At 41.3% G+C, this 26092-nt stretch overlaps 1 protein-coding gene across 1 annotated transcript in view; it reads left to right on the top strand.

The window, feature by feature from the left end:
• Window positions 1-2088: 2088 nt before the first annotated feature.
• PALMD (palmdelphin) overlaps window positions 2089-26092 on the top strand; it is a 117638-nt gene continuing 93634 nt past the window's right edge. The window contains exon 1 of the mRNA XM_082265862.1: window positions 2089-2371. Coding sequence (XP_082121988.1) covers window positions 2327-2371 — 45 coding nt within the window. The 5' untranslated portion in view covers window positions 2089-2326. The remainder of the gene's footprint in view (window positions 2372-26092) is intronic.

Below are 26092 nucleotides of genomic sequence, written 5' to 3'. Positions count from 1 at the left end.
GGCCCTGACAGAGATCCCCTTTGCACTGTAAGGGGGAATCCTGTAGACTTTGATGTAGAGGGGAATGTCAGGAACTCTGTGGGGGGGAGGGGGGACTCTGGTGACCAAAGACCACCTTTCACAGAGTAATTACACTAAAGTAAGGGGGGATTCCCTGCTATAAGGGGGAAACCTTTTTATCAGTGCCCCCTTACATTATTAACCACCCTCAGGCTGGCCTGGCGGCGCTGTCACTGACCTCCTCTCAGGTGCACCGTGCAGGGCTCAGTCAGATGGCTCCAGCTTGGCGGCTCTGGTTTTTTCCCATAGTCTTCTCTCTACAGTCCACACACATCTGACTCCTCCCGTGACCCCCATCCCAGTGGCACCCCCCACTCTTGACTCCTCTCCAGACCCCCTCAGAGACTGCAGACATGATAAAAGATAAGTGATAGTCAGAGGCTGCTGACATGATACAAGATATGATTAGAGGCTGCAGATATAATACAAGAGATGGTTAGAGGCTGCAGATACGATACAAGAGATGGTTAGAGGCTGCGGATATGATACAAGAGATGGTTAGAGGCTGAGGATATGATAAGGGAGGTGGTTAGAGGATGCAGACATCATACATGAGGTGGTCAGAGGCTGCAGACATGATACAGGAGGTGGTCAGAGGCTGCAGACATCATACAGGAGGTGGTCAGAGAATGTGGACATGGTACAGAAGATGGTCAGAGGCTGCGGACATGGTACAGGAGGTGGTCAGAGGCTGAAGACATCATGCAGGAGGTGGTCAGAGGCTGCAGACATGGTACAGGTGGTGGTCAGACGATGTGGATATGGCACAGGAAGTGGTCAGAGAATGCGGACACGATACGGGAGGTGGTCAGAGGCTGCAGACATCATACAGGAGGTGGTCAGAGGCTGCGGACATGGTACAGGTGGTGGTCAGAAGATGCGGATATGGCACAGGAGGTGGTCAGAGGATGTGGACATGGTACGGAAGGTGGTCAGAGGCTGCGGACATGATACAGGAGGTGGTCAGAGGCTGCGGACATGATACGGGAGGTGGTCAGAGGCTGTGGACATGATACGGGAGGTACTCAGAGGCTGCGGACATAGTACAGGAGTGGTCAGAGGGTGCAGACATGATACGGGAGGTGGTCAGAGGCTGTGGACATGATACGGGAGGTACTCAGAGGCTGCGGACATAGTACAGGAGTGGTCAGAGGCTGCAGACATGGTACAGGAGGTGGTCAGAGGCTGCAGACATGGTACAGGAGGTGGTTAGAGGCTGCGGACATGGTACGGGAGGTGGTCAGAGGATGCGGACATCATACAGGAGGTGGTCCTTTTCTGCCCCCTGACTTTAGCGCCCATAGCACTGTCATCCTCTTCTGCTCCCTTCTCACATGAGTGTCCTGTCCTCTTCTCCTCTGTTTAGCCGCTTGCCTGTGGCACTGTCTTCCATTCAAAAATGAGTCCGCCACCCTCCCTTACATTACAGTGCACCCCCATTGCCTTATGCTGCTGCTGGGAAGAAGCTGGAGGCAATGCTGGAAAGCAGAAAGTACAGGATCTAGAGGAGGACCAGAGGGGGGCTGGAGAGGTGTGAGGGCCACATGAAATGGCCTGGAGAGCCGGATTCAGCCCGCGGGTCTTGTGTTTGACACATGTGCTTTACTGCATATACAGACTGATTTTACTGTTGTGGGTTTAGTAATTCTTTAATGCTACAATCTTACTACCAGTACATTGGAAAAAGCGAAAATACAAAAACAGAAAAATGTGTGTGTTTGAAAAAAGACAAAAAAGCCAGCTGAACGAGTCTGATTTATCTTTTGTTCGGAATGCTCCTGTTATTATAGACCTTTTGGAACAAAGCCTAGCGTTATACATACACATTTGTATCTATTATTAAATCAGCGCTCTGCAATTTATCCTTCATCCCTTATTGATGTAATGGGCTATACAAACACATACTGTAAAACACAACCTACTGGAATCACTGTGATGTAACAGTAAAGTGCATGGGGGAAATACAAGATCTTTGTACTTAAGTCAAAGAGCTGACAGCTTGTTCAGATAGGAACTTGTGCTGTGTGTCATTGCTGCCTGTTGGTTACGTGAGAGGCTGCCTGCCTGTAGAGCACACCCTTCTCACATGAGCCTGCCTGGGCTGATCCATTCACACTTGCTTCAACCCATTAAGAAACTCTCCACTTCTCTCCACATTAATAGATCTCTCTTGGAACCTGCAGCTGCTCTCTTCCTTTCCTTCGGTTGTGCTGCACTTACTCTCCAGCTTGTCAGATCCTGAATGTTTTCTGTCTAACTTTACAGCATGGAAGAAGCAGAATTGCTGAAAGAAAGGCTCCTGGCCATCACCGTAAGTTCTTTTTTATTTTTTTTTTTATTTTAATATAACATTTAATTGAAAGTTGGATTCATGTTTGTATAATGAGTTGTTATATCAACTTTCTATAGCAGCTGTCTCATATGTGAGCATTTGTCACAGTGTTTGCAGAGATATAACCATTAGTGTGACACAGCTAAAGAGTGACACCCTGGCCGCTTTGTACTCCATTCAAGGGCACGGGGTCATAGGCTGACCCGGCATTGGGTGACACTTACATTGAAAGAATACATGGCATGGAAAAAAAAAAAAAGGAAAACTGTTTTTTTAATATGTTCATGAGCTGGTAAAGATTTGGACTTTCGAGTGATTTAAACACTTCAGTCCCGGAAGGTTTTACCCTCTAAATGACCAGGACATTTTTGCAATACGGCACTGCGTTACTTTAACTGACAATTGCGCCGACGTGCGACACTGTACCCAAATAAAATGTATGCCCTTTCCCCCCCCCCCCCCCCCAATAGACCTTTCTTTTGGTGGTATTTGATTACGTCTGCGGTTTTTATTTTTTGCGCTATAAACAAAAAAAGAGCAACAGTTTTTTTTTAAAAAAATATATATTTTTTATTTTTTTATTCTATAAAACATACCCAATAAAAAAAAAATGTTAAAAATCTAATTTATTCATCAGTTTAGGCCAATATGTATTCTGCTACATATTTTTGGTGAAAAAAAATCCCAATAAGTGTATATTGATTGGTTTGCGCTAAAGTTGTAGTGTCTACAAACTATGGGATAGATTTATTGAATTTAAATTTACATTTTTTTTTTTTTTTTTTACTAGTAATATCGCCGATCAGTGTTTTTTAGCAGAACTGCGACATTGCGGCGGACAATTCCGACATCAAGTGATTCTATGTGGGGCCCAGTGGCACCAATACAGTGATCAGTGCTTAAAGAGAAAGTAAACCTTCCTCTGACACTTGTACCTATAGGTAAGCCTATGATAAGGGTTACCTATAGGTACTGTAAATATCTCCTAAACATGTACCGTTTAGGAGATATTTACCTTAGATGCATCCAGTGACATCACTGGCGCATGCGCTCTGAAGGAACGGCCGCTGGTGCCGTTCCTTCAGAACTCCGTGCCGTGACCGTCGGCTCCCGCGCGCGTGCGTGGGAGTGACGTTTCCGCGGCTCCGGCCAATCAGATGGCGATCCCGGAAGACGGGCGAATGGACATGTCGCCCGTCATACAGCTAAGCGGGCGGCACGGCTCGTTCTAAGGTAAGTATTAGGTAAGTATTTCATAATGAGCTACTAGCTCATTATGTGTTTATCTTTCAGGGTGAAAAAGAAAAAAAAAAAAAAAGGGTTTACAAACTCTTTTACAAAATGCACTGTCACTGTATAAATGACACTGGCAGGGAAGGGGTTAACATCAGGGGCGATCAAAGGGTTAAGTGTGCTCCTTGGGAGTGCTTTCTAACTGTGTGGGGGTGGGCTATCTGGAGGAAGACAGTGATCCGTGTTTCTGCTTAGCAGAAACACAAGATCTCCATTTTCCTCTGTGACAGAACGGCGGCCTGCCTATGTAAACAGTTCTGCCTCTCCTATGAACGATCGGCAGGTCCCGGCGGACAACGTGTCCACCTGGACCCGCTCATTGGCTCCCACTGTGTCCCATCACAGCTGGAGCTGGTTGCCGGTGGCATGTGCGCGCCCAAGACCCAGAGCACGAGCCAACGTACAGGTACGTCAGTTTGCGCAGGAGGGCCGCCCTGCCTGCAGTATATTTGTGGGGTCGGTCCTCAAGTGGGTAAAAGAAAAAAAAAGTCTGTTACAAGTGTGCTTGGACATTCTGTAATTTGCTAATTATATAGCTATTATATATAGATCTATATTCTATAGATTATTATATTATCTTAAAAAAATAACTAGTGCTGGCCAGGGTGCCACGTCTACAAATAAATAGCAACTACCACAAATTTTGGGAAGGTGCTAATTATATAGCATATTTTACTGGGTTTGTCAGTATCCAGATTTAGGACAAGTGCGTCCGTCATTCATACAATCTCCTGAGCCAACCTCGAAGTCATTAGTCCCTGAGTGTGGGGGACCACTTGAAGAAGCCATTGAAAGAAACTGGTGCCAAAGCTAGTCTACTGGCCCAGAGCTCTCTAACCACTTCTGGACCGGAAGTATTTTCCACCTTAATGACCAGGCCATTTTTTGGGCTACAGCACTTTGTTATTTAACAGAAAATTGCGCAGTCGTGCGACGCTGTACCTAAATAAGATTGATGTCCTTTTTTTCCCCACAAATAGAGCTTTCTTTTGGTGGTATTTGATCACCTGTGTGATTTTTATTTATTGTGCTATAAACAAAAAAAAGCGACAATTCTGAAAAAAAAAATATTTTTCACTTTCTGCTATATAATGTTCCTCAAAAAAAAGAAAAAATTTAATTCAAAAATCATATTTTTTGTAAAATAAAATCCCTATAATCGTATTTTGATTAGTTTGCGCAAAAGTTATTGTGTCTACAAACTAGGGGAAAGATGAAAAAAGATGAAAAAACTAGGGGAAAGATTTATGTAATTTTTATTTATTTATTTATTTTTTACTAGTAATGGCGGCGATCTGCGTGTTTTTAGCAGGACTGCGACATTGCGGCAGACAGATCGGACCCCTAACTGACATTTTTGACACTTTTGGGGTGACCAATGACATTACTACAGTAATCAGTGATAAAAATATGCACTGTTACTGTAATAATGACACTGGCAGGGAAGGGGTTAACCCAGGGGCGATCAAAGGGTTAAGTGTGAGCCTAGGGAGGTGTCTTCTATCTGTATGGGGGAGGGACTTGTGAAATGAACACAGAGACCTGTGATCCTATATAGGAGGATCACAGACGCTCTGTGATAATTTCAGAGAGAACAATGGTCTGCTGTGTTTACAACAGCAGACCGTCATTCTCTCTCAGTGGGGAGCGATCGTGGGTGCGCGGCGGCAATCGCGGCCGCTGGCCCCGTAGATCGGCATCCCCGCTGTCTGGTGGGGGAGGGTGCCAGGAGCGTTCCTGCTAATACTTAACACTTGGAAAATGATGAATGACATTAGATATAGAGGTTGGTTTGCTAAAGGAGTATAGGCTGTGCACTTATAGCAAAGTAAAATGTTAACCGAGGTTAGTAAATAAGGTGAAAACAGCAACAAACTCAAAAGCAATTATTTATTATATTGCACCTTTCCACTTCTTAAATCTGATGGCTGTGTTGGTTTTCTTTTTTGGGTTTTCTTTCTTCTATTTTCACCTGATGATCCAGCCAGTAATCCGTTGTTTTTCAAAAGAACAAGTTCTCTTCCAGATGTATCGGTTTGCAGGGACGATACAAACCATTCAATACTGGTGGGGAGGCTTACAGTGACCAGCTTTTATTTATTCATGTAAAACCTTCATTCCAAAAGGAAAAAAACTGTTTGCTGTAACTGAGTATAAAGTGTGAGCCGGAGTTTGGCTCACACTTTATGGGTGATGGGTAAGCTGCAATATACAGTATTGTTTTTGGGATTTTACCGCTTGAAGCTTTTCACTGCAATCAGCCAATGATGTTGTAGCATAAATCCTGTTTTTGAAATTTCCCTTACACAGGACTAGATATTCAAAGTGAACACAAGTTCTTTTTTTTTCGCTAACATTTACTTTGCAAAGAGAATATACACTCTCTATTTTGTTCCAAACACGTTTATTTAGATTAGTAAACTAAAGAATACAAGGTTTATCGACATTGCTTGAACAACAACATAAAGATGAATATAATATAAACTTTCTAAAACGAGTATTTACTTTCCATTGTAATCGGTTTTCATTGTCTTAGTGAATCAACCCCTCTGGGTGTTAATGAGCTGTCACTGCACCTTAAAGTGTTACTAAACCCAAAACAGTAAATGCATATTATGGTGTAGACCAGGGGTGGGGAACCTTTTTTCTGCCGAGGGCCATTTGGGTATTTTTAAAATAATTCGGGGGCCGTACAAAATTATCAACTTAAAAATGTGCCTTTTATATTTGGTCAAACATTTAATTAACTCACCCTAATGTGATGGCTGCAACTGCTTCTCTTTGGTGAGGGGCGTGATGTTAGCTGGTATTGATGATGTTGCTACTGGCAACTGGTTTTCCAGGTTTCCCCCTCTTAATGCAGAGTGATTAGTGCCCCCCATCAATGCAGAGTGATTAGTGCCCCCGTTATTGCAGAGGGATGAGTGCCCCCATCAATGCAGAGGGATGAGTGCCCCCATCAATGCAGAGTGATTAGTGCCCCCAATCAATGCAGAGTGCATGGGGATTAGAGCGCCTCCTGATTACACACAGAGCAGGGTTCTTCTACTTACCTGGCGCGGGCGCTCTCACGCCTCCTGGACTGACTCCTGTGATAGACGTCACTGTGCTGTCTATCATAGGTAGGAGGCGTGGCTTTGTATGACAGCAGCCGTGCCAGGTAAGCAGAGGAACCCGCTCTGTGTGTAACCTTCCCCTCTGGAGGCAGCCCAATGGCAGGGCCGGATCAGATGGCTTGGGGGGCCGCATCCGGCCCGCGGGCCGTAGGTTCCCCACCTCTGGTGTAGACAAACCTGTATCCACTCGTGGCACATTGGACAATATACTGCAGCTCACTAGATTGTTAGAAGGTCACAGGTATTTGTTTTGCATGCTAATGATTTACATTGATGGATGTTTTCAGACCACTGTCACCCAAATTCCTATTTTACAACTATTTCTTACAGAACAAAATATATAGTATATCAAACTGCGCTAACCAAAATTAAAAGAAAAGAAAAAAAGCTGCTAGCACATCAACTGACATGAGTTGTAAATAGATTGGATAAAAAAAGGCAGCACTAAGTCCGCATTCACACTGAAGCGGCACGACTTCAGGGGCGACCTGTGAAGTCGCGTGCACCGCGACTTCGCCGCGACTTGCGCGGACTTCATATAATGAATGTCTATGCAAGTCGCTCCCAGGTCGCCCCGAAGTAGTACAGGACCCTTTTTCTAAGTCGGAGCGACTTGTGTCGCTCCTATTAGAACGAGTCCTGTAGCACTGCATGGACCGCGACTGACCGCGACTTGTCAGGCTGACAAGTCGCCTGACAAGTCGCGGTAGTGTGAATGGAGACTAAACCAGGTGGATAAATATGTTAACATATGCAAATAAGTAAACATTCATAAAGTGATCAGATGTATATCATCTGTAACAAGCGTGACTAATAGTGATCAAATGTGTTGCCACATATAAATGCAAAGGATAAAACGTTCATAAAATAAGTCCCAAGTGAAAACAGAAAAAAATGTGCATCCAAATTCATAGGTGACGGTGAATCGTGACAGGGATCCCCACACCAAAGGTCAATAAATGCGCTCACCGGAGGGTATAGACCCAAAATACCCTATAGTATATGGGCCATACAAGCTGGTATTGGTGTATACTTCCAAGAAAAGGCTGGAACACCAGATAATCAGGAAGGTAGCCAGTGTCTAAAATGGAAGCTGTGGATCTCTCACAGTCATACATGGAGGAACAAGCCAGACAAAACCGACATAGTGTACAACTGCTAAAAACGTTTTTATTTTTAAAAAGCCAAAGTAACACTTACAAGCATCCAGTGGACATAGGCATGTAATACAGAAACTGATGGCATAAATGACGTTCCTGACGCGTTTCCCATGATGGCAGCTTCCTATGATTATGTCTGTTTAGAGGAAACGCGTCAGTATCGTCATTTATGCCATCCGTTTCCTTCTACTTCACAATTTTGTGTTGGTCTATCACATAAAATCCCAACATATTTTGTTTTAACATGACAGAATGTGGAAAATTTCAAGGGGTTTCAAAATTTCAAACACTTTAAGCTTTGACAATCAAACCTGGAAGCTGATTGGTTTCTATACAGAGTTGCACTAGATTTTGCGTCATCCTCTTCCAACCAACATGAAACAAATATCAGATGTATTAATTGATTTGTTCAAAACAATGAACAATAAAGAGGTGCAAAATGCAGTAACTCCTAGCAACCATTTAAAAGATATGTTTAATGGCCAACTGAACTTTCAGTCTAAATCATCTAAATACATTCTAGCTGCATTAAAACAAAAGGAGTGCAAAGCTTTACAATTGGGTTTCTTTAAAAAGTACCCATAGCTTGAGTAGAAAAGCACATGCTTAGACCCTTGCTCTCTGTGTGGAAGCAGTGGTCTCCCTGCAGTCATTCAACATGCCTTCTGCTGAGACAGAGACAAAAGTCTCCAATTAGCAGGGAGCTAGACGTTGTTAATTATAGAGTAACAGGTCTGACTTTGCAGGGGGTATGTTTAGGGTTTTTTTCAGCTGGAACTTGGTGAAACTCAGTTCCATCCCCTCCGGCTCGGACCCTCTGCCCCCTGCTCCCTGCTCACCACTGTCACTTATAAACACAGACGTCCGGCTTTTGTGTTTACAAGTGACAGCTTGTCTCCCAATAGCTCCCACAGTTCTAATCTCCCGAGCAGCTTCAACTGAGTACAGGATGGGGAAAAGGGAGATGCAGGTGCTGAAGGAGCAGTGCGGATGCCAACACTCCCACTGGATGATCTCCCTGCAAGTGAGAGAGGCAGAACCACCTACAGTGTTCATGAAGGTACTAGAGCCAGCTGGGTTCTTCAGCTTAAAGCAGAGATCCATCCAAAAGTAGAAGCTCCGCTTATCTGTCTCCTCCCCCCCCCTCTGGTGCCACATTTGGCACCTTTCGGGGGGGAGTGGCTACCTGTTTTTGATAGGTACCCATCCCCACTTTGGTCGAACCTTGCCGCAGCGAGGTCAGTCAGAGGTTTGGCCCCCCTCTGCCTTCCCTGCCGCCGGGCCATTCAGAAAGAGCAGCTGCGCGCTAGGGAATTGGCTTTGAAGCCACAAAGCTTCACTGGCCGTTTCCCTTACAGGCTATGGCGGCAGCAGAACCTGAGAGCCACTGCACTCTGTGTGTAACCCCCCCCCAGAAGCCTGCACTCTGTGTGTAGCTCACCCCTGAACTCTACGCTCTGTGTGTAGCTCACCCCTGAACTCTGCACTCTGTGTGTAGCTCACCCCTGAACCCTGCACTCTGTGTGTAGCTCACCCCTGAACTCTGCACTCTGTGTGTAGCTCACCCCTTAACTCTGCACTCTGTGCATAGCTCACCCCTGAACTCTGCACTCTGTGTGTAGCTCACCCCTGAACTCTGCACTCTGTGCATAGCTCACCCCTGAACTCTGCACTCTGTGTGTAGCTCACCCCTGAACCCTGCACTCTGTGTGTAGCTCACCCCTGAACTCTGCACTCTGTGCATAGCTCACCCCTGAACTCTGCACTCTGTGCATAGCTCACCCCTGAACTCTGCACTCTGTGTGTAGCTCACCCCTGAACTCTGCACTCTGTGTGTAGCTCACATTTGAACTCTGAAGCTCTGTGTGTAGCCTACCCATCAACTCTACACTATGTACATAGTGCACCCCTGAACTCTAAGCTCTATGTGTAACCCCCCCCCCCTTCCCCCAGAACTCTGTACTTTGCATGTAGTGCACTCCTGGTAGTTAATGCCCTTGCAAGCTCCTCCCACTGTTCCCACTGTGAAATGTGACCACATCCACTATTTGATGCTGTTTGGAGTGGTTGCGTGGTTGTGGTTGAGTTATTGCACCTATTTTCTGAGAAAAAAAGGCACTGGGTATTTTGGAGAGCAACACAGGCTCCTTCCCTGGCTGGGAACAGGTTTTTCAAATCAGGATGTGGTTGTTTTTTTTTCTAAAGAAGAACAATACAACTTAGATTTTTTATATAAACTGAAAGTTCATTTGGGCTTTAAAGTAAATAGTCATTAGATGGTTGCTATGGTTATTTTGCTTTGTGTGTCACCAATACTCATTGTGCTGCATTAGTTAGCAAACCCTATCATCCATTCTGTTGTATGTTAATAATTATTGCTTTAGTTAGTGTTGCATATGGCCGGAAAGATTCAGTAACGTAGGATACCCAGCATTCATTTCTTACTGAAGAGAGCAGACTACAGTTGTTCATCACAGCAGGAGACCAAAGCTATGGAGTCTTCAGGTGATAACGCCAGCACACATGTTAGGAGAGCGTGCAGATATCCTTTTCTCAAAGGCAAAAACTCCAGCCATCTAATGATTAGACACAGCAGAAGCCAGGCCACAGGAGGAGTGGTTGCCGCCGGCCTCCCACGATCTTCAGGGAAACTGACAGGAGAGCCGTCTGCCTATGTAAACAAAGCAGGCGGCTCTCCTGTCAGACAGGCACAATGAGATTGTGTGTCCCAGCTAAGCTGAAACACCGATCTCTGTGTGCCTTTCACAGAGCCCCCCCCCCCCCACACAATTAGTAAGTAAAATTTAGGAGCACACTTAAGCCCTTGATCAACCCCAGTATTAACCCCTTCCCTGCCAGTGTAATTTATACAGTAACAGTCCATATATTAGCACTGATCAACTTTGGTGCTAGTCTTAAAGGGAAACATATTCACTCCAAGCACACCAAAAAAAGGCAAAGCAGTGGTCTGCCAGTGATGTACAATAACCACGGTCATAGTTACCCTAACGCATTTTACTTTATCAGGCTTCCTCTATCTCTACAGTAAGTCCGTTGTCTTGAAACATGTTAGGCTTTAATGTGTTTCACCACATTGGACTTAGTCTACGACACGATGCAGCAAAACATGTTAGAGTGAGGGGTCTCTAGGCGGGGACTACGATTGTTCATTTGTACATCACTGGTGTGCGGCTGCTTTGCCTTGCCCTGTGGCCAACACGCATGTATTGTTAAAAATACTGTCTGGCTAGTGACTCTGTAATGGTGATGTTCAAGGTAAGAGAGCTCTTTAATGAATCATACATGAAGTACAAAGATCAGTCAAACATTTTTGTTTCATGGAGTAACCAGAAAGGAAGCTATTGCAGACACTAACATAAATCTGATATGACTATACTACAAAGATCACTGTCACATGTGTATCTAAAAACCTAAAGAAAACTATATGTTTTCTCTAAGGCTCCTTTCACACATAAGAACCGTTCATTTCATCAGTTCAGTCCTGTTTTTTCAGTCAACATCAGTTTCACATCCGTTTTTTATCTGTTGTCATCAGTTTTTCATCCGTTGTCATCCATTGTCATCCCTTTTTCATTCGTTTTCATCAGTTTTTCACCCAATCTGTTTTTTTATGGAATGGATGGAAAAAATTGGGGTTTCATCCGTTCAAAAAAAAAAAAACGGATGTTGAGGGAAGCGGATGAAAACAGATGCAAATAAATGATCATCCATTTACATCCGTTTTTCCAGAGGAATGCATTGATGTCCGTTTTTCATCCGTCAACGGATGGATGAAAAACAGAAGAACAGTCCATATATGTGAAAGGGGCCTGATAAATAAGTCTGGAAAGATAGTGCTTAAAGGGTAACTAAACCCAGATCCAGCTAACAGCCATCCAACTAGTGGTTCTCCCGATAATGGATTAAAATATTGTTAACAGTATCCGTCCCAATTTACTAGAGTAGACTGTGCCACAAGGGCCAGAAGGGTAAAGGAGATGGGACTTTGAGCGATGCCATAAGAGTCAAACATTAGTTGAACAAAAGAATTTTATAAACATATGAAAATTGATTGACATAATAGATTAAAACATCCCCACATAGTAGGGATAGATTGCAACAATTAAACCCATGACCCATGTGGGTAACACATGACAGTATGGACTTTACAGCTTTGGTACACATCCGAGTGTAAGCCCAATGATGCTCGTCCACGGCCCCGATGCGTTTTGACTTTAATCAGTCTTCCTCAGGGGGATACTGAACATTGGAGTCACACTGATTTTTCTGTATGTGAGAGCCAGTGCTTTAGCAGAAAAAAACTTTTTTAGAGCACATATGGTGCATTTAGGTTCATACCTGTATGACCAGCAATATTGTTTAAGGTGCGTCTCCCCTTTGGACAAGCCTGGGATTTTTTTTGTCTCCTCACTTCCACAGAGACACTAAATGCACCATATGTGCTCTAAAAAATTTTTTTTTTTCCGCTAAAACATTGGCTCTCACATACAGAGAAATCAGTGTGACTCCAATGTTCAGTATCCCTCTGAGGAAGACCGATTAAAGTCAAAACGCGCCGGGACTTGGACGAGCATCATTGGGCTTACACTCGGATGTGAGCCAATGCTGTAAAGTCTATACTGTCATGTGTTACATGGGTTTAATTGTTGCTATCTATCCCTACTGTGTGGGGATGTTTTAATATATTATGTCAATACATTTTCATTTTTTTATAAAATCCTTTTGTACAACTATTGTTTATCTCTTGTTGCATCACTTAAAGTCCCGTCTCCTTTCCCCTTCTGACCCTTGTGGCACAGTTTGCTGTAAACCCAGACCCTGCCTTCACTATATCTGGTCTCCCACAGTACACAGAACATGGAAATGCAATTACTTTAGTAAATATAAACTGATAAATACCTTTTCTCATCAGCCGTATATAGCAATCTTGTGACTTGTATGAGTGCTGATAGTTTGTAGGAGGAGTTTTCATTTCTCCCAGGATTGTTCACAAGACCCTTGATTCTCTGTCTGAACCTGTCTGGACAGTGCTGATTGGCCCTGTGCTGATCACATGTACACTCCCAAGAAAAAAAAAAAAGATCCATCAATCAACATGTGACATCCCACCCACTGGGCATGGAGGAGGAGGAGGGAGGGACTGGGCTGTCATTTAGGATCTGTATACACGCCCAAATGTGTGATTTTAATACCATGTGACCTGAATAGCTCAGCTAAAACCAGGAAATGTTCTCTGAGCAATAGAGACCAAACTGAGCATGTGCAGCTGAACCACACTTACTGTGTCTTATCTGGACTTGTGCAGAGTGAACTTGCAGGAGGGGGAGGATGTGTGCATACAGGATCACACAATACAGAGGATTAATCACTTAAGTTACACAGTGAATATAACAAGCATGCTATTCTGCATCGATAGACAGATTTTACTGTTGTGGGTTTAGAAACACTTTAACTTACACAACAGTTCATATCAACACGTCAGTCTAAATTTCAGGAATTAATAAGCTTTATGTGGGTGGAGTAGAAAGGACTAAGAAATGTTGACTGATTATTAATTTTTTTGTATAGGGTTTCGGGTTAATGTAATTACTGTAATGATTTATATAATAAAAACCTGGATTTTAAATTGCTACATTTGCATTTGTTGCTCCGACACGTTGCGAAATTTTGAGTATCAAATGTATTTTGTCATTTATAAAGCTGTCAACAAGGATGTATAATGATGCTGCTTTATTCCCAGCTTCTGGGAATAGTGCTGGCGAAGTACTATGTACTAACCGTGTTACTACAGAGGACAAAAATCAAGGTTTTTTTTTTTTCTTCAACCCACAGTGAAAAATGGCAGCTAGTATTTTGATGAATAGGAATTTGAAAGGTGCGCTGCAATGGTATCTAATGTGACAAACATACCTTTGTGTGTTCACAGGAGATTTCAGTTCACTTTGATATCACATTATTCACAATACTGTTTCGGTTCACATACCTGGTTTATTTCATTTTGGCTCACCTTGTGATCATACTTATGAAGTGCTGACATTTTGAAAATGGGCACATGATTATTTTTAATATTGAGGCTAATTATGGTTTGAAGGTATTTATTAGTTAATGATTATCGCACCACCTTCATTTTATATTATAGTACCTTGATGGTTTTTATTTGTAGCAAAGCCACATTTAATATATAAGGCCTACTGCTCTAAAGTGTTACTAAACCCACAACAGTAAAATAACTCTGTATATGCAGTAAAGCATGCTTGTTATACTCACTGTGGAACCTAAGGGGTTAATCCTGAGCATTGTGTAAAAAGGCGGTTTAATCCTGTCTTCTCTGATCCTCCCATTCTTCCACTGTCCCCAATCCATATCTTGATACGACAGAGCCTTTGTAGTCACTCTGCACATGCACAGTTTGGTGTGTATTGCTAGAGAGTTTTTTTTTTTTTCTTGGGAGAGTGCATGTGATCAGCACAGGGCCAACCGGCACTTTCCAGACACAGGGTCAGGGGTCCTGCAGCCTCATAGGACAGTCAGAGGAGAATGAAAACTCCTCCTAAAAGCTTTAACCAGACACTGATAGTCACAAGACTGCTGCATACTGCTGATGACAAAAGGTATTTAGCAGTTTATATTTACTAAAATAATTGAAATTCCATGTTCTGTGTTCTGTGGGAGACCAGATTTAGTGAATGCAGGGTCCTGGGTGTGGTAAAACCTTAAGTAATATAGTCACCCTTTATCACAATGCCCTCTACAGTATGTAATTAACTGCTTTACGACCGCCCGCCACAGATGTACTGCGGCAGGTAGCCGCTCCCAGGCGAATCGCCGTAACTGTACGGCGCTCACGAGCAGGATGCTAGGGGCGAGTGGGGAAGCCGATGCAGCGGGCAGGCGGCTCTGATTGCCGCCTGACACCCGCGATTGTTCCCCGCTGAGAGAGAAGAATGGTCAGCTGTTGTAAACACAGCTGACCGTTCTTCTCCCTGGAATGATCATAGAGCCCCTGTGATCCTTCTATTTAGGAACACAGGTCTCTATGGTCATTTCACAAGCCACGCCCCCCACAGTTATAATCACTCCCCTAGGCTCACATTTAACCCCTTGCTCACCCACAATGTTAATCCCTTCCCTGCCAGTGTCATTATTACAGTAACAGTGCATATTTTTAGCACTGATTACTGTAGTAATGTCACTGGTCCCCCCAAAAGTGTCAAAAATGTCAGTCAGAGGTCCGATCTGTCCGCCGCAATGTCGCAGTCCCGCAAAAGATCGCAGATCGCCGCCATTACTAGTAAAAAAAAAAAAAAAAAAAAACAATAAAAATGACATAAATCTTTCCCGTAGTTAGTAGATGCAATAACTTTTGCGCAAAGCAATCAAAATACGCTTATTGTGATTTTTGTTTTTTACCAAATATGTGTAGCAGAAAACAAATTGCCCTAAAATGTTAAAAAAATTTGATTTTTAATTTTTTTTTTTTTGAGAATGTTATACAGTATAGCAGAATGTGAAAATATTGTTTTTTTTTCTTCAGAATTGTCGCTCTTTTTTTGTGTATAGCGCAAAAAATAAAAATTGCACAGGTGATTAAACACCACCAAAAGAAAGCTCTATTTGGGAAAAAAAGGATGTAAATTTTGTTTGGGTACAGCATTGCATGACCGCACAAGTGTCAGTTAAAGTCACGCAGCGCCAAGTTTAAAAAAGTGGCCTGGTCATTAAGGGGGCAAATCCCTCCGGTCTTAAAGTGGTTAAGTACCTACTCTGTATCCTCACCTGAGATTTTTCAACAGAACAAACATGCTGGAAAAATCTATGTTGTTTCCATTATCTATTTCTCTATGATACATTGAGGTTTGCAGCTGAAGCATAAATGGGAAATAATATAATATTGAGTCTATTATCAGAAGTCTACATGAATCCTTCTAATGAGTTAATGAATAATTAAACAGTTATAGCCATCAAGCAAGCTTTCTTCAAGCACTACCTGAGCCTGTTGAATGCTGAAAAAGCAAAGTGGAGCTATTTATTCAAGTTTGTGCCTGCTCTAATGGGACCATGAAAATCTTACATCTAATTGCCCTAATCCCTCTCAAGATTCTGTATAATGTTATAAGGAGGAGCCAGCTGGGATTTAAAGATAAAACCTTTTAATGCCGGTATACGTTTCTCTCTTCTTTTCAGCAATATATTCAAAAGACCCTAAACACAGGGCCTTATATATAAAAGACTTCTGGAAGGAGATTGCTTGCCTTGCACATAGTAACTCCATAGTAATACAATCAGAATGTTAAACAGTAACACAGGAGACCAAGAAATCTCATCAGACATCCAGGAAAAACTTTTTAAGATGGGAGCTTTACCAGATCCTACTTCTAATAATTGTAGACAGTATCATGGGGATCTAATCTATTTACGCTGGCGCTGCCCCAAGTTGCATAGGTACTGGACAGACATAGTGACCACCCTTAGTGGTTTCAAACCACTCTGTCTGTCGATCCCAAGTGCTGTGTGTTGGGTAGCCTAAGTGATTTAAAGTGTTGCGCTATCAATGGTGAATACAATATCTAACATTTATAAAAAGCGCTCAATCGTGAAAAAAGTCCGCAATTCAATTAATCCAATATAGGTGGTGAAAAGAGGTAGTAGATCTCGTAGCCCATGATCAGAGATGAAATGAATCACACTCCCTCAACCGCAGGGTTCGATCACCACCAAAGAAATAAGATTTTGAAAGGACAAACACGATTTGGGGACTCCCCTTGTTAGAGATACTCCAGGAAAGATTGTAGAAAACAGGGAGGTACCATTTCAGGATATAAGCCACAATAGAATCCACGAACTCCTAAATGCGTGATGTAAATAAATAAACACTATATAGTGTAAAACCTTAAAAACTAGTATTTGTTAAAAGAATAACACTCACATAATTATATGAGAAGTGCACATATATATCGATAAAACATCCAGGCGGGAAAATGGCATCCACCTTTACTTCTGGGTGCCCCAGAAGAAGTCCTATGGTGACGAAACACGTAGGGCAGAGCTACTTGTCTATGTCATCACACTACCCGGAAATAAAGGCGGACACCATTTTCCTGCCTGGATGTTTTATCGATTTACTGTATGCACATTTCTCAGACAAGTAGCTCTGCCCTACGGGTTTCGTCAACATAGGACTTCTTCCGGAGCACCCGGAAGTAAAGGCGAACGCCATTTTTCTGCCTGGATGTTTTATTGATATATGCACATTTATAATATAATTATGTGAGTGTTATTTTTTTTTAATAAATACTAGTTTTTAAGGTTTGACACTACATAGTATTTATTTACATCACGCATTTGGGAGTTTGTGGCTTCTATTGTGAATAATATCCTGAAATGGTACCTCTATAATATCTACGATCTTTGCTGGAGTATCTCTAACAAGAGGAGTCCCCAAATCGTGTTTGTCCTTCCTGCCAAAGGGGGGCCCTGGCCTTCTGGTAAAAGCATATCTTATCTATTTGGTGGTGGTCGACCCCTGCGGTGGAGGGAGTGTGATTCATTTCATCTCTGATCCTGGGCTACCGGATCTACTATCTCTTTTCAACATCTATATTGGATTGATTGAATTGTTGACTTTATTCATGATTGAGCACTTTTTTTAATTTTATAATTGTATTCACACTTGATAGCACAACACTCTATTTGCCCATTTTCTATCGTGATAAATATCTCACAGATGTGTTTGCAGCTTTCTGTGGTCTGCTGATAGATGTTGACATAAGCGCAGTATTTTTTGTTTTTCATTATCCTAGGTCAGTGATGGCGAAGCTTGGCACCCCAGATGTTTTGGAACTACATTTCCCATGATGCTCAACTATACTGCATGAGCATTATGTGAAATGTAGTTCCAAAACATTTGGGGAGCCAAGGTTCACCATCACTGTCCTAGGTGATTTACAGGTTGATAACTTTATTAGGAAAGGCACTACTAGAGCTTTATTTCAGGCCCGTAGACTGATTCCTATTCTTTGGAAATCTCGGGATCCCACTACACATGGCGAATGGGTTAAATCTATAGGTAGTATGCTCAGATTGAAATGCTTCATATACCAACACAGGGGCTGCCCAGGGATATTTGAAAAGATCTGGGGCTTGTGGTTGCACAACCCAGGCCTTAGCTCCACTGACCCTATTATGAATAGAATATTATTGTGAGGTTATGAGTCTTAAATTCTCTTCATTTTTTGAAATGTCCTTTTCTTATTACCATGGGACTGATGATTACTTTGTGTCTTGAAATGCGTGACAATTGTGCTGGATTAATGCCATTGTTTTACTGAACTTATTTTCTCAAAAAAATGTATCTTTTTTTCAGGAAAAAAAAGATATCTTATCAGAGGCCTTGCAGGTTGTTTCCTATAGCGAACACAACTGCAAAGTCAATACTTAATTGTAAAGGAGGAACACCATTGTCATTTAGTTTGCTCTGCTTGTTGTGTATCATAAATAACTGAATTTTTTTCATAAAATTCTGTTTTTATGATTTTTATACTTTTTACCATCTCAATGTTGCAAATATCCTCAGCCTCTTTCAGTCACTTCTTGTCTACAAGCACTTACTCCAGCATGGGTCACACCCCATCGCTCCAGACTGGCTGCCTGATAATGACAACAGTGGACCAATACGTCAACGAGGCCAGTTGTACTTACCACCAGCGAAGTTTGTAATAGGATGACAACAAAGAAGAACAATAGGGAGACAATTGTTGCCATCTTATATGAGTTGCCTGAACAAAGTAATTTTTAGCAGGATCAGTGGATATTCTTTTAATAATAAAAACTTTAGATTTAAAAAGATTGAAAACAACTTTTGGAATCATATTTGATAAAGAGTAACTCCACTTTGTTGAGAAAAAAACATTCCCCTGTGGGTGATCTATGTACATTGCAAGGATTTTAACACATTTTGTTGCAAATTCCTACCTTTTGTTGTTTTTTTTCTGAAAGAATAGCTGTTTGTTTGACTGTATCCATGTGCTTAGTGAATCTGTGCGGGAGTGATTTTAATAATTATCAATCAGCTGCTGTACCTGCAAGGCTCTAAGAAGGAAAGCTTCTGGACCATTTCCCTTTGGGAGTATCTCACCAAAAATGACATTTTTGTTGCAGGGGTGCCAAAAATCTGATTTGTATCTTAGTGCAGACTTCTGGGAAAATCAGTAAGTCAATCACACAAGCAGGAAATTACATTTCTGGTGGGCATTCTGTACACCATCTGTGTACAGAACACCTCCAGGTAGCCATATTGCTTTGCATTTTGCAGAAAATTGCAAAGCCACAGATTGAAATGGAAAGGCAATTTTTAATAACATTCCATTATAATATGATTTGTATCGCAATTGTGTATGCAATATAATTTTTTTTATTTTGCTATTTATTTTTTCCCATGAAAGTGGAGTTACCCTTTAAAACTTATAGGAAACTTTTGTGATTTGGTTGACATATATTTCAACAACTTGTATTCCTATCTAGGCATGCTAGCATATACAGTACATTTAATTGATATGTACTTCAGAAATATTTAGATATGTATTTCTTAGATTGATCCTTATAGAAATACAGAAACTTGAAAAGTGACAGCAGAAAAGGGCTAAGTGGTTCATCAAGTCTGCCCATTTATTTCTTTTTTTATTACATTTTTTTAAATTTGTCTAAGTACAGAGCTATGTTAGTCCTAAGCATGTTTATCCACTTGCCGACCGCCCGCCGCAGATATACTGACAGCGGGGATGCCGATCCGCAGGGCCGGCGGACGCGATTGCTGCTGAGCACCCGCGATCGCTCCCCTCTTAGAGAGAACGATGGTCTGTTGTTGTAAACACAGCAGACCGTTGTTCTCTCTGAAATTATCCTCCTATTTAGGATCACAGGTTCCTGTGTTCATTTCACAAATCCCTCCCCCATACAGTTAGAAAACACTCCCCTAGGCATACACTTAATCCTTTGATCACCCCTGGGTTAACACCTTCCCTGCCAGTGTCATTATTACAGTAACAGTGCATATTTTTTGCACTGATTTCTGTAGTAATGTCACTAGTCCCCCAAAAGTGTCAAAAATGTCAGTTAGGGGTTCGATCTGTCTGCCGCAATGTCGCAGTCCCGCACAAAATCGCAGATCAACGCTATTACCAGTAAAAAAATAAATACATAAAAATGACAAAAAACTTTCCCCTAGCCTGTAGACGCTATAACTTTTGCGCAAACCAATAAAAATACGCTTATTGGGATTTTTTTTACCAAAAATATGTAGCAGAATACAAATTGGCCTAAAAGGATGAAAAAAATTGATTTTAATTTTTTTTTTTGGGAAGGTTATATAGCAGAAAGCGAAAAATATTGTTTTTTTTTTTCAGAATTGTCGCTATTTTTTTTTGTTTATAGCACAAAAAATAAAAATTGCAGAGGTGATCAAATACCACCAAAAGAAAGCTCTATTTGTGGAGAAAAAAAAAAGACATCAATTTTATTTGGGTGCAGCATCGCACAAACGTGCAATTGTCCAACGCAGTGTAGAAAAAATGGCCTGGTCATTAAGGGTGAAAATTTTCCAGTCCAGAAGTAGTTAAAGCTTCAACAACTTGTATTCCTATCTTGGCATGCTAGCATATACATTTAATTGATATGTACTTCAGAAATATATAGATCCGTATTTCTTAGATTGCTTCTAATAGAAATACAGTAACTTGAAAAGTGACAGCAGAAAAAGGCTTAAGTGGTTCATCAAGTCTGCCTATTTATTTATTTATTTATTTATTTTTTTACATTTTTATTTTTTTATTTTTCTAAGTATAGAGCTATGTTTGTCCCAATAATGTTTAAAAATCACTTACTGCTGACTGAGTAATGATAACTTATACACGTCCAATGATATCACTCTGCTGGAGATGTGTGATGTTACACTGGTTGTTATACATGCTTTGCACTTGTTAACATGAAGTTCCTTGCATGTGTTTCCACTTGTTGTCATCCTCATCATAGCGATAAACATGATATCTCCTTTCATTTCCTGATTTCACTGGAGCAATGATACCAGAGCAATGACAATTTAATACCTATGAATAACACAAAGTCCTACTATTTATTTTTGCTGGAGGTGTTCCAAGTAAAACTATTTTTTCTAAAATAAAACCCTTTTTCCATTCACAAAAACTTTCCTGCTTGGAAATTGGCTCCTAAAACTACCTGTTTGGCTTAATATTCCATAAAACGTCATCTAACACTTATAACTGTGTTTCTTGCCAAGGCTCAAAAGGGATCCTATGGTTTGATGAGTACTGAAATTCTTAAAAGGAAATCCACTAAGCACTAATTGTTTTTTTTTTTTTTTGTTTTTTTATCACATTAAAAATGTATTGCATAAATGAAAATTACAAATTAGGCAACATTTTACATTTATAACATATAAGGTATGGAAAAAAAACTATTTGTATATAACGTGACTGAGATGTATTACCACACTCAGCAACAAATCATTTAGCATATAGATATTGACAAGTGGACGATACCACCCAAACATATAATCCATTGGATTTAACAGATTTACTTGCATGGATTTTTGCAGTTACATTGAACATCGCCCAAGGAACCAAAAAACAGCCTACCTCTGACAAAATCATGTCTTTATTCAGGCAAAAATCTGCCTAAAAAGTGGTTGGAGCTTAACCACTTCAGCTCCAGGAAGGTTTACCCCCCTTCATGACCAGGCCATTTTTGCCGGTACGGCACTGCGTTACTTTAATTGACAATTGCACGGTCGTGCGACGCTGAGCCCACAATAAATTTATGTCCTTTTGTCCACAAATAGAGCTTTCTTTTAGTGGTATTTGATCACCTCTGGGTTTTTTTTTGTGCTAAAAAACTAACATAGACCATGCAACCATGGATATTGTATATCTAAATGATAGGTATTTAATAGTGCAATGAAAAAAATATAAAAAATTGTAAACCATCAACAAAATATGTTAATAATAAAGATATTCCATAAAATAACTGTGCATTGTGAACATAAAAAGTTATTTCAAACAGTTAAAAAAGTGTCCAAAAAGTGCAAAAGGTATAAGTAAAGTTGACTGATGAACTCTACCACCAGACACCTACAGTAATCATGCGCAGAAGTGCATGCTTTTTTCCCTAATCAATTTGGAGCTGCCGCGTTGCAGCCATTGCCTGTCACAGATGCTGGGTTCCAAAATGCCCATATGACCAATATAGTTTGTGGTCCACGCCATCTGGTAAGAGTACAAGATGGTTTGGACCACAAATTATATTGGTCATATGGGCATTTTGGTACCCAGCATATGTTACAGGCGAAGGCTGCACCGCGGCAGCTTCAAATTGATTAGGGAAAAAAGCAATGAACAAGCATAGTGAAGCCTGTATAGATTTAAATCCTTTTTATTGTATAGTTTAAAAAACACCTTTCAAACACTTGGCAACAAGCAAATGCATGTTGCCAAGTTTTCGAAAGGTGTTTTTTATACTATACAATAAATAGGATTTAAATCTATACGGGCTTCACTATGCTTGTTCATTGCTTTATTCACAGCTTTTTTCCCAGCAGACTGACTCAAATACCGGAAAAGCCATAGATTCCGGCTGCGCATGCATGATGTCATCAGAATAGGCCAATTGGGACGCGTTTCGTCATCTGAGACGTCTTCCTAAGGTGGGCCGAGCGTCAAACATCACGCATCTTCAGATTAAATAGTACAGGGTCTTATATTAGAGCATCTCCCGGCGCTCATGTGACTCCTTGCACTACATAGTTGAAGGTAAATCTAAAGGAAATTATAGAAGTAAATTGTTTTAGTTGACTGTTTTCTTGAGAGTTACAGTAGCCATTTATGACAGGGCCCATTAAGAGTCTTTGCTAATTTTGATAAAGGAGGTTTTATGACATATCTGCATCCATTTAACCTTTTCAGTAAATTATGTTATAAGCTGGCTGTGTTTTGTCACCTACCCTGTCTGCCAACCACAGACATGAGATTTGAATCTGACTGTTTTTGTCATTGACTTGCAAATTTTAGAGAAATTTGGGTAGCGCTGTGTTTAATCTGACTTCCCCATACTCTCCGCACAGTTTGGGTTATTAGACTTTACTATCTTACAGTGGCCTTTGTTGCACCCACAGAAACCCTAGTTACAATGTACAAAGTATTTTGAAAAGAGAGCAGTAAGTTCTCAGTAGAAAATCATTCATACATCCATACATTTTAAGGAAATCCAATCTATGAATGATGACTCTTTCAATTCTAAACATTAGTAGAAAATAGTTTTGCATTCATACACCTATAAGAAAATAAATAAAACGTATATCATATAACAGCACAAGACTGCATACAATTTTTGTTTGTCTGAAAACAACTACATAAATAACTAATCTAGACGCCTGAGGCTTGTTTTGTTCTCTCGTTACAAAGAAAACCGTGACATCAATTAACCTTTGATGTAACAAATGGTATTTTAAGAACTAATAAGACGTAAATATTACTTCTACTAAGGACTACACCTAAGCCATTCTACCCTTGTTACACTCTTAATAACCTTCAGATGTTGGTCATACAAGTGAAGGGTATGTTAGGCACAATTCTGTATGCTAGGAAAACTATCCTGGAAGAATATTTAGATGTAAAACTACCCGTAGTGAGACACTCATAAAATAGTATGTTTTAGCTGAGACTCAATAAATGTTACAAACTCAACAGAAACACAAAAATATAAGCTAGATTCAGTTTTAGGTATACTATATTGTCAAGTATTGGGACTCCTGCTTTTATGTGTACATGAATTTTAATGGCATCCCAGTCTTAGTCCATAGGGTTCAGTATTTAGTTGGCCCACCCTTTGCAACTATAACATCTTCAACTCATCTGGGAAGGCTGTCCACAAGGTTTATGATTGTGCCTATGGGAATGTTTGACCATTCTTCCAGAAGTGCATTTGTGAAGTCAGGCACTGATGTTGACGAGAAGGCCTGGCGCGCAGTCTCTGCTCTAATTCATCCCAAAGGTGTTCTATCTGGTTGAGGTCAGTCAAGTTCCTCCACTCCAAACTCGGTCATCCATGTCTTTATTGAACTTGTTTGTGCACTGGTCCAAGTCATATGGTGGAGGGGGGATTATTCATTGGGTTTGTTTTTCAGGAGTTGAGCTTGGCCCCTTAGTTCCAGTGAAGTGAACTCTTAAGGTGTCAGCATACCAAGACATTTTGGACAATTTTATGCTCCTAACTTTGTGGGAACAGTTTGGGGATGGCCCCTTCCTGTTCCAACATGACTGCGCACCAGTGCACAAACAAGGTCCATAAAGACATGGATGAGCGAGTTTGGGGAGGAGGAACTTGACTGGACTGCACAGAGTCCTGACCTCAACCTGAAAGAACACCATTGGGATGAATTCAAGTGGAGACTGCGAGCCAGGCCTTTTTGTCCAACATTAATGCCTGACCTCGCAAATGCACTTCTGGAAGAATGTTAAAGCGTTTCCATATACACACTCCTAAACCTTGTGGACAAGGTTTGTGGTCCATTTGTGGACCTCACAAATGCGCTTCTGAAAGAATGATAAAACATTCCCATAGACACACTCCTAAACCTTGTGGACAGCCTTTCCAGAAGAGTTGAAGTTGTTATAGCTGCAAAGGGTGGGCCAATTCAATACTGAACCCTACAAACTAAGACTGGGATGCCATTAAAGTTCATGTGGGTGTAAAGGCAGGCGTCCCAATACTTTTGAAGATATATAGTGGATTAACAGCCATCTAACTCTTGTCTATATCAGAAAAGGTTAATTTCATGTCAGTTGCTTTTTAACCTCCCTGGTGGTATTCCCGAGTGTGGCTCGGGGTTAATATACAGTGCCAAAAGCGGCATCCCTGAGCCACACTCAGGATTACCCTACAATCAAACTTACCTTCCACTGCAATCCCCCGCCATCCTCCAGCCATTCTCCCGCTGTTCTCCCGCTGTGTGCTCGGCCGATGCCAGCACTTTCTTCCGGTTCCCTTCCCTGTGAGAGCCGCGTCACAGGGGCTGGAACTGGCGGGAGATAAAAAATAAATAAAACAAATGACATGATACAGTGTAATCTGTTAGGATTACAACTTTGTATCATGCCATTTCACCACAGGTTTTCACCTGGTGGCTTTCCAGTACCCTGCCTGTATTTTTGTGGTTCTTTGTCCCTAGAAAATTGAAAACGTCCATGGCGTCCAAAAAGTGTTCTTATAGCTCAAAAGCGCTTTTGGACGAACTGGAAAACAGCGACGGTGAATCTGAATTATTTGAAGAACTGAGCGATAGTGATTTGTGGGAAAATTTGTCATCAGTTACTAAAAGTGACAACAGCGACGATTCTGCGATGTGCGAATATGATGCTCTATTGACTGCGGTACGGATCAGGCAGCGCCCCCAAGATTTCCATTTACTGGAGCATCTAGTATGAACGTTGACGTTGACCATGACAACCCCTTGGCATACCTACAATTATTTCTGACCGATGAGGTTATTAAAAAATAGTTACCGAGACAAACCGGTACAAAGAGCAACAAAGATGACATTTGGAAATTTCTGGGCCTAATAATTCTTCAGGGAGTGGTGGGGAAACCCCTGCAGAAGTGGTATTGGACAACCAATACATTACTTGCCACTCCATTCTTTGGCACGTTCATGTCAGAGTACAGATTTTCCCTGATCATGAAAAATCTCCACTTCCAAAACAATGAAGAATTTGATGAAATGTATTATTATTATATTATAATGTATGATTTCGTGTTTCAAACTTTATCATACCCGGGATGTCTACTAGACTCTTGTTTGGACAGATTTAAGTGAGTTATTCCTAAGAATTACAGGCCTAAAATATAAAACATATTTCCATGCACAACAATCTATATCTTTTAGCACGAAAATTCTGACATAATCAGACCGCCAGGGAGGTTAAATAGTACTTTCCCAGGTTTATTAACCACCTTAGCGGTATCCCCGAGCATGACTCGGGGTGGATTTTTTAGGCTAGGATCGGTATCCCCGAGTCATGCTCGGGGTGGATGTGCAGAGCCTG

Source organism: Pelophylax lessonae (assembly GCF_965119305.1).
Source record: "Pelophylax lessonae genome assembly, chromosome: 8".
NCBI lineage: Eukaryota > Metazoa > Chordata > Amphibia > Anura > Ranidae > Pelophylax > Pelophylax lessonae.
Note: the sequence above shows the minus strand (reverse complement) of the source record. Positions and strands in the feature narration are given on the sequence as shown.